Genomic DNA, 13121 nt, shown 5'->3' with positions numbered 1-13121 from the left:
GCTTCATATCGCAATATATTCCCGAAGTCTGAAATGCAAAAATGTCCCACATTAGGGCAATTCACCCTACATTTAATCATTCATACAAAATCATATTTCGTTTCATTTTAACAAAATAAATGTGGTTTAATCCACATAATTTACTGTGTTAATTGTTTTCTGTAGTGTTGTGCACATTACTTTTCGCTGCTTGTTGCACCCCTGGTTAGAAGCTAAACTGCATTTCGTTGTCTCAGTAATAATAATAATAATAATAATAATAATTTCAATTTATATAGCGCCTTTCACGAAACCCAAGGACGCTTTACAATGGGAAGTAACAAAACAAAAAGTAATAATAAAGAGACATAGGCTGAAGAAAACAAAAACAGGAACAGGTTGCTGAGTACTGTATATTAGTTGAGGCCAAAGGCCTGAGTGAACAGATGGTGTTTGAGGTGTTTTTTGAAGGTGTCCAGAGTGTCTGCATTCCTGATTGCACAGGGGAGAGAATTCCAGAGGGTGGGGGCTGCGACACTGAAGGCTCTGTTGCCAAATGTTTTCAGCTTGGAGCGCTGGATGGAGAGCAGCCCTTTGTCAGAGGACCGCAGGTGACGAGAGGGGGTGTAGGGCTGAAGGAGGTCAGAGATGTATGGAGGGGCTAGGGAGTGGAGAGATTTGTAAGTTAGCAGGAGGAGTTTGTACTGGATGCGTGACTTGACCGGGAGCCAGTGAAGGTGGATGAGGGTAGGGGTGATGTGTTGCCAGGGCTTAGTGTGGGTGAGGAGCCTGGCTGCAGAGTTCTGGACGTACTGGAGCCTGTCCAGGGCTTTGCTGGTGACCCCGAACAGATCTCCATTGCAGTAGTCCAGACGAGAAGAGATGAAGGTATGAATTAATGTTTCTGCAACGGGGTCGGGGAGAGAGGGCCGGAGTCTGGAGATGTTTCGTAGGTGAAAGAAAGCAGTTTTGACAGTAGATCTGATGTGGGAGTTGAAGGTGAGGCTGGAGTCCAGAGTGACGCCCAGGCTGCGAACCTCAGGGGAAGGGTGGATGGAGCCGCCATCGATGGTGAGGAGCAGATCTCCAACCTTCCGGAGCAGTGTTTTTGGGGCCACAACCATGAGCTCTGTTTTGTTATTGTTGAGTTTAAGTAGATTTTTTGACATCCAGGCTTGGATGTCGCGGAGGCAGTTGACAAGTGACAGTGGGGGTAGCTGGGATGATGGATTGGTACTGATGTAGAGTTGGGTGTCGTCGGCATAGGAGTGGAAGTTGAGACCATGTCGGCGGATGATTTCACCGAGGGGGAGCATGTAGATGTTGAATAGAAGGGGGCCGAGCACTGAACCTTGCGGCACACCTTGGTTGACAGGGGCTGGGGGAGAGCTGGATTTTCCGATGGTCACAAACTGTTGCCTGTTGGAGAGGTAGGAATGGAACCAGGAGAGAGCTGTACCAGAGAGGCCAAGGTAGACGGATAGGCGGTTGAGTAGGATAGTGTGGGAGACTGTGTCGAATGCGGCGGAGATGTCCAGGAGGATAAGGATGCTGACGAGGCCTGAATCGGCGGCTATGAGGAGGTCATTGGTTATTTTAATAAGGGCCGTCTCTGTGCTGTGGTTGGATCTGAAGCCTGATTGGAAGGGTTCGTAGAGCTCATGGTCGGACATATGATGGTGGAGTTGGGCAGCAACTGCTCTTTCCATGATCTTGCTAAGAAAAGGAAGGTTGGAGATCGGCCGGAAGTTGCTGGGGTCCTCGGGGTCGAGACCAGGTTTTTTGACGATGGGGGTGACAGCTGCTATCTTAAGGACGGCGGGAACCTTGCCTGATTCCAGGGAGGAGTTGATAATTTTAACAATGGTGGAGCAGATGATGGGTAGGCAAGTTTTGACCAGGGCAGAGGGCATGGGGTCGAGGGAGCAGGTTGTAGCCTTAGCTTTTGAGACAAGTTTGGTAACCTGTGTGGCATCCACTGGTGCAAAGGAGGAGAGACAACATTGAGGCAGGTGTTGAGTTGAGCGAACAGTGACTGGAGGTGGTGTGGCATGTGGATGGGATGGGGCAGAAGCCTGGAGTTCCTGGTGGATGGAGTTGACTTTGTCCTCAAAGAAGTCAAGGAACCTGGTGCAAAGCTCGGGGGCGTCTGCTGGGTTGGGGGGGTCAATTGGGCGGAGTAGGCGGTTTATGGTGGAGAAGAGCATACGGGGGTGGTGTTGCTGGTTACCGATGAGTGAGGAGTAGTAGTGTGCCTTAGCTTTTGAGAGGGCGTCCTTGTAAGATTTGACATGCTCTCTATACGCCTCCAGATGGACGGTGAGGCCAGATTTTTTGTGGAGCCGCTCCAGTTGGCGGCCAGAGGCTTTCATGGCACGGAGACTGGTGGTGAACCAGGGGGCTCAGTGGGTGAAGGAGACAGTGCGGGTAATGAGGGGGGCAAGTGAGTCGAGACTCAGGGAAAGAGCAGTGTTGTACTGGGCTACCAGTCCGTCAACCGAGGTGTCAGGGGGATCGGAGGCCAGGTGGCTAGCTATGAGGCTGGTTATGGCTGGTGCGCTCACTGATTTTAAGCTCCTGTAGGTAATTGTCCTCAGTACAAGCTGTCTGGGTATGGCGATAGGCACAGTGAACAGGATGGCATGATGGTCGGAGACAGCCAGGTTGAGGCACTGCAGGTGGGATGCAGTTGTGCCAGTGGCAGTGTTGGGGAAGTTACTTTTAAAAAGTAGTGTTTGCTCGTTACTCGTTACTTCTTTAAAAAAGTAATCCCTTACTTTACTTAGTTACCCTGCAAGGAAAGTAACTTTTTACGTTACTCGTTACTTTTACGTTACTTTTATGTTGCTCGACTTTGGGCAGAACTCCATCTCTGTTCCTAAATGTGTAGGCTTACATAAAGTTCTACATATATGGAGGACATAACAGATATTTCTTTTGTGCTCTTTATTATAAAAAAATGCCACAGAGCACTTAACAAAACATTGGGCTATCAATATCAAATATCAATATAAAATCATAATCATTAAACAGGCTAGCCCCAAAATAGGTGCAAAGCTAGTGCAAATCATATCAATAGGCTCCTTAGGAACAACATGATAACCTCAAAATGGCTCATGTGTCTCAAAATAAAACATGCCTCATGTAAATCCAACAGAAAAAGAATAACTTCAAAATGTCTTGATATCGATGGCTTGTGTAAATAAAATAAAATGGCATAATACAGCTTGGAAGCAAAGACATTTTAGCCAAAATAAAATCAAGAACAACTTAAAGCAGGACTGGCCTCAGAATTAAAAGGCTATGTTCACTGCATATGCTCACCCTTCTTCACAGTATGATGGCAGATAAAAAAAGAGGATATTAGGCATAGGCTTGAGCTATGTCTATAGCATGGGTGGCAGGCAACCTATTCCACATCAGTACAAAATGTGCGATTATACCTCATCAGGAGCAGTCTTTCAAAACGTTTATCTGAGAGTCTGTTTCTTCTGGGGGAAAGCACAATACCTCCCAGGCTGAACAGCCTCTCCACCGGTGCACTGGATGGTGTGGCAGTGTTGTATTTCATACACACAGCTTTCACTCGGGGGAAACGGTTGAGGACTTCTAACTCTGAGCCTGATCTCATGTACTCAAATACCTCCGAGTCTGCGCTAATGGACATTGCGTCTTCCTCTTCCTCATCAAAAGAAAAAAAGTCATTCTCATTGGCGCTGCTGTGTGCGGCGGCTTCTCGGTTTTTATTGTTAGCCGGTTCTTCATCACGGGGTAGAGTGCGACACTCCGCGATGAGCAGCGCACGCGCCGCTTCTCTCCGCTCCGCTCCCACAATCCATCGAACTTTAAATTTCGGCAACGTCAAGGCAGCCAATAAAGCTTCACTGCTCTCCAACACTGGTGCGAATCGCGTCCTGATAGCCTAGGACAAAATTATATAGAACAAATAAGCCTAGTTTTCAGACTCACTAGAGCTCCATCAGGGGAGGCATAATGCATTTATCTTAAGAATATTTATTAAGAAATGTCCGTTAATGGATAGGCATATACATTTATATCATAGACATCGTAGGCTATATATGATGTATATGCCTAGGCTACTAACTTTAAGAATCGGCTTACCTGTACAATTACACCCGGTAGGTTTGCTGTCATCCTCGACAGTCCATTTTGGAGTGCCAGTGTCCTGGACATCAGGGTCTCCAGGGTTGGTAGAAGAGTCCCATAGTAGCAGTTGTCTTCCCCTTGCAATATATCCAGTGCTACCGTCAGGGGTTTCAAAACACTGCAGTATTCCTTTAGGAATAGATGTTCGCGCTCTGTCGGGGCTCTGATGTCCAGTCTAGTACAAAGCGTATTCAAATCTTGGGCCGGGATGTCACTGATGCGGGACAGGGCATCGTGGAAGGAATTCCACCTTGTTGATGTAGGCACAATCATTTTTTTTCCACAGATTTCATCGACAATCTCAGAGGCCAAGGTAGAGCGGCTCGCCTTTGTCCAAAGAGCAGCGCACTTTGCCGTTGCACTCCTGTACACACATTTTGAGTCACTGTTGGAGGACAGCCATTTGTCGATGTCATTGCACGAGATCAAATTGAGTGTATGCGAAGCACATCTGAAATGCGGGGGAAGAGAAAACTGTCCTTCTGTGGCCCCAAGCAACTCTTCCACATCTGTGAAAACGACACCTTGCTCGTCATTATCCTCCTCCTCGTTAGGCTCAGGCGGTGCATACATCTTGAAAGCTTTAACAAAATTAGACCCGTTGTCTGTAACGGTGGCGGTGATCCTATGTGAAAGGCCAAATGCTGAGTGAATCTGTTCCATTTCAAAGCCTATAACATCATATGTATGCCTGCCCTTTATTCTTTTGCATGCGATGGCAGCTTTCTCACGTTTAAAGTTGCATGGATTGATCCAGTGCACAGTGATTCCCAAAAAGCTTCTGTTATGACTACTCCATATATCCGCAGTGGTTGACAGATACGGCAAACTCTCGAACGTTTTCTTTAATTCACTCTCCATTTTCAGATAGCATTCATCCAGATAGCCAGTGAACGTTTTACGATCTGACCATGGGCGCCTGTCTCCTGTTATCGGTATCTTGCTAAGTATCTTTCTGAAAGTGGGAGATTCAACAGTATTGATGGGCAACATTTCTTTGACGATGAACGAAGCTACAAGTTTGTCCAACTCTTGTTTAGATAGGAGAAACTGAAGTTTTAGCTGCTTTGGGCTTGGACTCGAAATATCTTCATTTCTCCGGGGATCTTGAGCTACTAGCTTCATGCTAGCATGTTTTCCTCTCAAATGCTTGATGAGGTTGGCAGTTGAATTAACGGCAGTGGACAAAAGTTTCTGGCCAGGGCACAACGTGCACCTTACACTCACATTTTTCCCCTTATTGTCAACAAGTTCGAAGTAATGGGAATACCTCCATCCCTCGAATGTTTGCGTTGGCTGCGCCTGCTTCTCACTTGCCGTTGCCATCACTGCTCTTCAGTCTTCATGCCACCACCAGCACGTCACGTAGCACGTACAGTGTGGAATGAGAGCTCGTGCCTAATGCGTAAGCACGCAGCTGAGTAGGCAGTGTCACTGTCACTCGTAAAAGTAACGTTGCGGAGAATTGAAGAAGAAACTACGTTACGTTACCAAATGTTTCGTAGTAACGCGTTACACTACGTTTTACCCGAAAAAAGTAGTTACGTTACTGTAACGCGTTACTTTGTAACGCGGGTGTAACACGTTACTTTGTAACGCGTTACAAAGTAACGCGTTACTTTGTAACGCGTTACACCCAACTCTGGCCAGTGGTACATACCAAATCCAGGGTGTGGCCTTTGGCATGGGTGGGATCATGGACATGCTGTTCAAAATTGAAGCAGTCCAGAAGTGCCAGGAAGTCAGAGGAAAATGTGCAACAGGGTGAGTCCACATGAATGTTAAAGTCTCCAAGAAGGAGCGTAGATTGGGACATGGAGCAGATTGAGGAGAGTAGCTCAGATAGTTCCGACAGGAAGATGGCAGAGGCTGAGGCTTTGGGGGGGCGATATATAAGAACAGCCTGGAGCTGTGCAGATCCAGATATAGTGAAGGCAAGACATTCAAGTGAGGTGGTGTTGGGTACAGGAAGCTCTTTGATCGAGATGTCTGCCCTGTATATTACAGCCAGCCCACCGCCCCGACCAGTGGAGCGGGGCTTTTGGAGGTAGACATAGCCAGGAGGTGTGGCTTGGTTGAGTAATAGGAAATCCTGTCCAGTTTGCCATGTTTCGGTTAAGCAGAAGAAATGAAGTTTATGATCAGTGATAATGTCATTGATCAGAGGTGCTTTTTTGTTCAGTGATCGAACATTCTGCAGCATGAATGTTGCATTGTTGTTTGTAGTTGTTGAGGCAGAGGGGGTGAATGGGCTGATGACGTCGATACAGCTGAGAGGTCTCAGATTACAGCTATGCACGTAGGGTGTGCTCTGATGACGTCGGCGAAGTGCGACGGACCGTCTGTCTGTCTGTGTGGTGGGGATGTCATGGTCAGAGTTGACAAACTTGCGACGTGCAGCCCTATGCACATAGCGGGAACGGCGAAGGAGTCCAAGTGATTGTATTGTAGTGAGGTAGTTAGGAGTGTTGTGGCAGACAAGATTCCACATTTGCAGAGCGGAGTATTTCCAGAGAGCCATGTCAGCAGCACAGAGGAGCAGCGGCTAGCTACGAGCTGCTAAGCAGGGGCTAGGCGGCAGCTACATTGAGAAGCCAGCAGTGGCTAGCAATGAAATGCTAACAAGAAACTGGGTAGCAGCTGAGTTGAGGGGACAGACTGGGGATGTGGAGAAGGAAATGGAGCTCCAGAGATCCCAGGTTGAAGAGGATGGCTGATAGCTACGCAGGAGCTAGCGGCTGAACGGCGGCTAGCAGTGACAGCCGATCGTCGGAGAATGTGTAAGTGTAATAGGTACACAGTCGATAGATCCAGACAGTTATGGTAGCTTTAGCAGACTATTTGCAGTGGATTTGTGGTTGTTAGAACACAAAAACACGGGGGAAAAACAGCACAGAAAAAACAAATGTTTTGGCTACGAAGTGAAGCGGCGACAAACACGCCAGCGTCCTCACTCACGCAACGCTTCACCTGCAATATGTGCAATAACAATAAAGTTGAATCTAATCTTGAGCAGGAACAAATGCATTTAGGCTACTTAGTACATATCTGACATAAACGATTAAACACATTTGTGCATTCTTTAAACCGAGTCAAGCCGAGTCCGGAGGTGGCGGCACATTAAAGTGGGCACCTGATTGTTTAACTTGAAGGTGCCTGATGACATTTCAAACAAAATCATATTTCGTTTATTTTTAACGAAATAAATGTGGTTTAATCCACATAATTTAGGCCTACTGTGTTAATTGTTTAGTATTGTTTAACTTGAAGGTGCCTGATGTGAACATTTCCAGAAGAACTCTAGCTTGAATGGCCTTTGTATGTATACAGTAGGCCTACACATAGGCGGCGCGTGAGGCTCAGGTTTGGGAAGGCTAAATAACTTTTTTTTCATCTTACGCTGCCCGCCTCCGGCGTCTATGGAAAAGAGATCAACTCAGTGAAAGCACCGCCTGCTGACCGATCAGAGCTCAGTGTGCAGAGTTTAAATCTATCAAGTCATATTACAGGAAAAAGGAAATGCAGTTTAAACTGCCGTATGCAGAGAAGACGCCGACGTGTCACACTTATCATTCATATCACACTGACATCACATCATCAATCAGATCATCGATCTCACATCGATATCACAATATTTCCTTATCTGAGTCAGCTTCTCGAGCCGTATCTGGCCGTGCAACACTTAGTTACGTTGTCACATATACTGTATGCAGACGTATTATTTTAAGCAAGACATTAAGTTGACGAAACAATCCCCTCGTGATTTACCGAGTTGATAACCAGCGCCGTAGGACCGTTTAGCGAGATCGCGTTTGTTAGGGTTAGTTAAGATAACTCAAGCATATCCAGGGTCTGTTGAACTGGCTTCATGGTACAGGGCACAGGTGGCTGCATAGCAGCGCTAATGTCAAAGACATTATATTTTTATTTTACCAGGATGCAGTTACACAAATATTTGGGAAGGCTTAGCCTTCCCTAGCCTACAGCACCCGCCGCCCCTGGGCCTACAGTATAGCCCAACCATGTACACCTTCCTTTTTTCCCGTCCAAAGTTTGAATTGGATAAAGGTAATGGTTATCGATGGTGCTTTTATAGCCTATTGTATAATAACTGTGTGATTTATATTGCTTTTCAAATGCATATGGCCACCCATTTACACTGCTCTTCCCGTCAAGAATATGAATAGAACTTAGTTAGATCACTTTACTTTCTGCAAATTAATTTTTAATCACACACGTCTCCCCGTCCCGAAAATGATACATAAAATAAAAAGAGGAAACCATTTTCAAGTTCAGTTTTCAACGTTTTATTTAAAATAACTGACATAACACAGACACCATACTGTAGGCCTATCTGCTGCGGAAACCAGGACGAGCTATTTCGGGATCTGTTTTTCGGGGGCTCCTCAGTCTCTCATTTACCCGGCTCCTGATTAGGACACATCCTGGGGATTGTGTTTACAAACATTAACCAGACCGTTCACCAGCCCCCACCCCCCATGTTGCCTATGCTGTCCTGTGTTGCGAACTCTTTGTTTAAAACGAATTGGCCATCGGAATGTGTGGAGGAATTCTCCCAAGGGTCACATTCCACAGCTCTCCCCCCCCCCCCCCCCCCCCCCACTCCTGTGATCTCCCATCCCCCAGTCTGTAGGTTTGTGTTTGCATATTTCTATCACGTAATTCATACTGGTCCTCTCACGCACATACATTCTCCTTACAGTATACATACATAGGCTATATGAGTCCGTGTATCTACGGACCATTTGTTTTTCTTTATTAAAAAAGTAAACGGAAGAGCGTCTGAGAGGCGTTTTTGCCCTTTTGCTTGTTACCTTACTAAATGGTCTACTGGTCAGTGGAGCGAGGGGGGAGGCCCGCGAAACTCGCGGAAGTGATTTCAAAACAAAAAGCACTCGTTTGCTTGGAACAAAGAAAACGGCCAAGACACACATTGAGTCCAGAAAATGAATGTTATTAAGGGCTGTAAATATAATAAGCCTGTGTCTAAAATTGACAACAGGCTTATTATATTTACAGCCCTTAAGATACACTTTTGTGTTTAACAGCTGACCACTACCATGACATACTTTGTTTTAGTAGATTTCGCATGAGAGCAAAATGTATAAATATGAGCATTAAATTATATGAATATGAGAACAAAATGCATGAATGTGTGAGTGACAATATATGAATGTGTGCATTGAAATATGATAATATGAGAGCAAAATGTATGAATGTGTGAGTATACGTGTGTGAGAGTGAAAATGTATGTATGTAAAAGGAGAATATATGTGTGTAAGAGTGAAAATGTATGTATGTAAAAGGAGAATATATGTGTGTAAGAGTGAAGATGTATGTATGTAAAAGGAGAATATATGTGTGTAAGAGTGAAAATGTATGTATGTAAAGGAGAATATATGTGTGTAAGAGTGAAAATGTATGTATGTAAAAGGAGAATATATTTGTGTAAGAGTGAAAATATGCTGCATTTTGAATGTCCGATAGTCCACCATTTCCACCGGAAATATCAAACATTTAATAAAAGTGAAAAACAATGAACAAGATTTAACGTATTCATCATAATTAATTATATTTATTTCATTTGGATGTAGGATTTTTGACTTTGTTTAGAGCAGTGATCTTCTACTATATGAACATTTTGGACCAAAAATCACAAAAAAAAAACGTAAAAACAGATTTTGAAAATGATATTATTTTTCATATATGTAACACAAACATACACAACGAAACCATTTAAAAGCTGGAAATACATGGGATGTCACTATGATAATGTGAAAGTTTGATTGAGGTAGCATGGGATTTCATTCTGATAAGGCAAAAGTGTTATTATAAATATAATACAAATATATATATACACATTATGTACAAAAATCTGTTTTTTCTGTCTTTATCTGTGCCACGCTTCAAAACGGTTTCTGTCAACTACGACACAGAGGGCAACATCACAAGTTCCTCCTCCTCCATGTCAAAAAACAAGCTTAAAGATTGACTCACGTTCAGAGTTCTCTTCATCATAGTTGAATCTTCAAAACTCTAAATCTATCTAACTATATCTACATTCTCAATGTTTGTCTGTCACTTTACTTCAATCGCAGTCTCCCGCCGTCTCTCTTCGTCTCTCTTCGTCTCTTTTCGTCTCGTTCCGTATCACTCCGTTTACCTGATTACCTCACCCCCTCCCTCCCTGGTAAATACATCCTGTTGAGCAGAATCTACAGTTTCCAGTATTTTCCGTTTCGTAAAATGTTAAAATACGGCGAAGATATTAAAATATGTGCTTTCATTATTCATACTTCTGAAATATATCTGTATTAACTTTATATCATCGTATGTCCGTGTTTATTGGGTCTTTTTGCATGAAACAAAGACTGGCATATAGTTTCAAGCCAGTACTTTCGACAGAAATACACATATACATCCTGTTGAGCAGAATCTACAGTTTCCAGTATTTTCTATTTCGTAAAATGATAAAATACGGCGAAGATATTAAAATATGTGCTTCCATTATTCATACTTCTGAAATATATCTGTATTAACTTTATATCATCGTATGTCCGTGTTTATTGGGTCTTTTTGCATGAAACAAAGACTGGCATATAGTTTCAAGCCAGTACTTTCGACAGAAATACACATATACATCCTGTTGAGCAGGATCTACAGTTTCCAGTATTTTCCGTTTCGTAAAATGATAAAATACGGCGAAGATATTCAAATATGTGCTTCCATTTTTCATACTTTTGAAATGTATTAACTTTATATCATCGTCTCTCCGTGTTTACTGGGTCTTTTTGCATGAAACAAAGACTGGGATATAGTTTCAAGCCAGTACTTTCGACAGAAACACACGGCAATGTTGTCCGGACTGTTGTTTTTATGCGGCACAGGTCATCTGATCACGCCGGCGTGACGGTCGACTCCAAAGGGTTAATATTAAATACATATAAGTATTTTTACAACTTGTATTTAGAAATACTCTGTTGTAATTATTGATGCATAAATGTGTTCATCCATTCAATGTGGCATCTGCTATAATGGGGTTAATGTATGATATTACTTAATAATACAATACATTATAATATATGATATGATAATTATATTTTAGTTTTATTCATTTCTTATTTCATAGTTTCTCATTATTATTATTTTTATCGCTCATCTTATTTTTGATTTTATTAATCTGTGTGAATCTGTGCTGTCCTGTTTTTCACTCTCACCCTGTTGCTGTTTGAACTACTGAATTTCCCCACGGGATTAATAAAGGTCCATCTTATCTTATCTTAATGTATACGTTGATTTACTTCAATCTACTGTACTGTGTAAAAACACCCCAACAATATTACAAGAAATATACTGCATAAAGCAAACTATATACTTTATTTGATCTAAAATATTGATGTTTTTTCATTATAGTAGCCTGTGAAAACCATACAGTAACAAATAAGTGATTAAATGCTACAGTATTCAGCAAACACAACTGCAGAGCTGCAAACATTGCAAACAGTTGTCTTTGTGTATTTTGTGAATGAAGCGCCATCTCATGGTTAAATCCTGTAATTGAACAAATGGGGAAATTGGGCAACGCCCTCTAGCAATTTGGCAACACCCCCAGCCACTGGCATCCGCTGGGCTTTTGACTGGGACACACCCATCTGAGTCTGATCTGGAGTGCTCCATCTGTAGACATTTTACAAATCACTCCCCTTTTAAAACAAACCGTTTGAGACCCACTGAGACTAAAGTGAACTATCTAAACACTGAGAGAGTCCTTTACTTCACCTGAGCTGAGGTTATCTGAGACTCTCAGTCTGACAGGAGAGAGTTCTCCCTCCACCTTGTTGTTGAAAAAGCTCCTTATATCCGTTAGCTTGGCTGGCTAGCACCAGATGCTAACCACAACGATCTCCGGTAGATACCCACTGGTGCACGAGGCGAGCTCTCTCGCTCGCGCACGCATGCACACAAAATGGCTCCTTCCACACACACACAGAGCAGGGCTTGAATGAAACACAGAGACCCAGAAGTAAGCTACTTGTACTCACGAGGCCTATTATGTGCAGAATCCCTCTCGCTTTCAGGTGGTTTTGATTGAGTGTCCAGACATGGACGTTTAAGGACTAAAAAACGATCAATTTTTCACTTTGTTAGCAAATCATTTGGCGCTCTAGCTAACAGGAAGTCACTCAAGTGTCACAAAGTAATTTAGCCTATGGGTAGGTCAAAAATCGAATGGGTGCTGGCCATTGGCCTAATCATATCACCTGTGTTGGCTTTATGTTTTTGGTCAAAAAAGTGTTTGTTTCACATATGCATTGATGTAATCAAATCGCCAAACACCATTCCATTCTCCTGTCGTATTATCATGGCAATCATTTCATTCATATGACGTGTAACAATAAATATGTATTCCATACATCACGTCTCTCCGGTTTGAAATTCAGACTTATTGCTACAGTGGAGTCACCCGCTTTCAGGGAGCTAGTTAGCATGATACAATGTCCGGTCGGCACACGGCATATGGGACGGAACACTTTTTCCAACTACCTGGAGAAAGAATATACAAAAATGGAAAGCCAACTAATATCGATGCAATCCAGATTGCATATAATGCATGTCAAGTTGATCAACAGATTGTATTATTCTCCAATGTAATAAAAGTACTGAAATGAAGGCTATAAGGGCATTCATGGTAGCCCTTTTTTTAAGTAACTAAGAAGTTACTTTCCACAGTAACGCATTACTTGTTGGTGTAAGTAATCAGTAAAGTAACGGAGTTACTTTTGAAATGAAGTAACTAGTAATGGTAACCAGTGTTGGGACTAACGCGTTACAAGTAATTCAGTAACTCAGTTACCGTTACTACATGGTGCGTTACTCCATTACTGCGTTAGTTTTTTTATATAGTCAACAGCCAGGCGAACAGAGATGAGAACTGTACTTAAGTACAGTACTTG

The 13121-nt window shown here is 43.2% G+C and overlaps 1 protein-coding gene across 1 annotated transcript; it reads right to left on the bottom strand.

Moving 5' to 3' along the window:
* Positions 1-3324: 3324 nt before the first annotated feature.
* Positions 3325-4587, bottom strand: LOC117533590. Its single transcript, XM_034197415.1, has 2 exons — positions 4102-4587; positions 3325-3901 (listed from the first exon to the last, which is right to left on the bottom strand). Exons 1-2 carry the CDS (start codon positions 4417-4419, stop codon positions 3389-3391), a joined length of 831 nt encoding a protein of 276 aa, XP_034053306.1. The 5' UTR covers positions 4420-4587; the 3' UTR covers positions 3325-3388.
* Positions 4588-13121: the final 8534 nt, after the last annotated feature.

Source organism: Gymnodraco acuticeps, unplaced genomic scaffold (assembly GCF_902827175.1).
Source record: "Gymnodraco acuticeps unplaced genomic scaffold, fGymAcu1.1, whole genome shotgun sequence".
Taxonomy (NCBI): domain Eukaryota; kingdom Metazoa; phylum Chordata; class Actinopteri; order Perciformes; family Bathydraconidae; genus Gymnodraco; species Gymnodraco acuticeps.
This window is presented reverse-complemented; position numbering and strand designations above follow the sequence as displayed.

What these genes read in the sequence shown, in the direction of transcription:
- LOC117533590 (XM_034197415.1), bottom strand. Translation starts at nt 4,419, where the DNA reads ATGATTGTGCCTACATCAACAAGGTGGAATTCCTTCCACGATGCCCTG. An exon ending in TACCGGGTGTAATTGTACAG is followed by an intron (nt 3,902 to 4,101) that starts GTAAGCCGATTC and finishes ATTTTGTCCTAG; the next exon opens with GCTATCAGGACGCGATTCGC.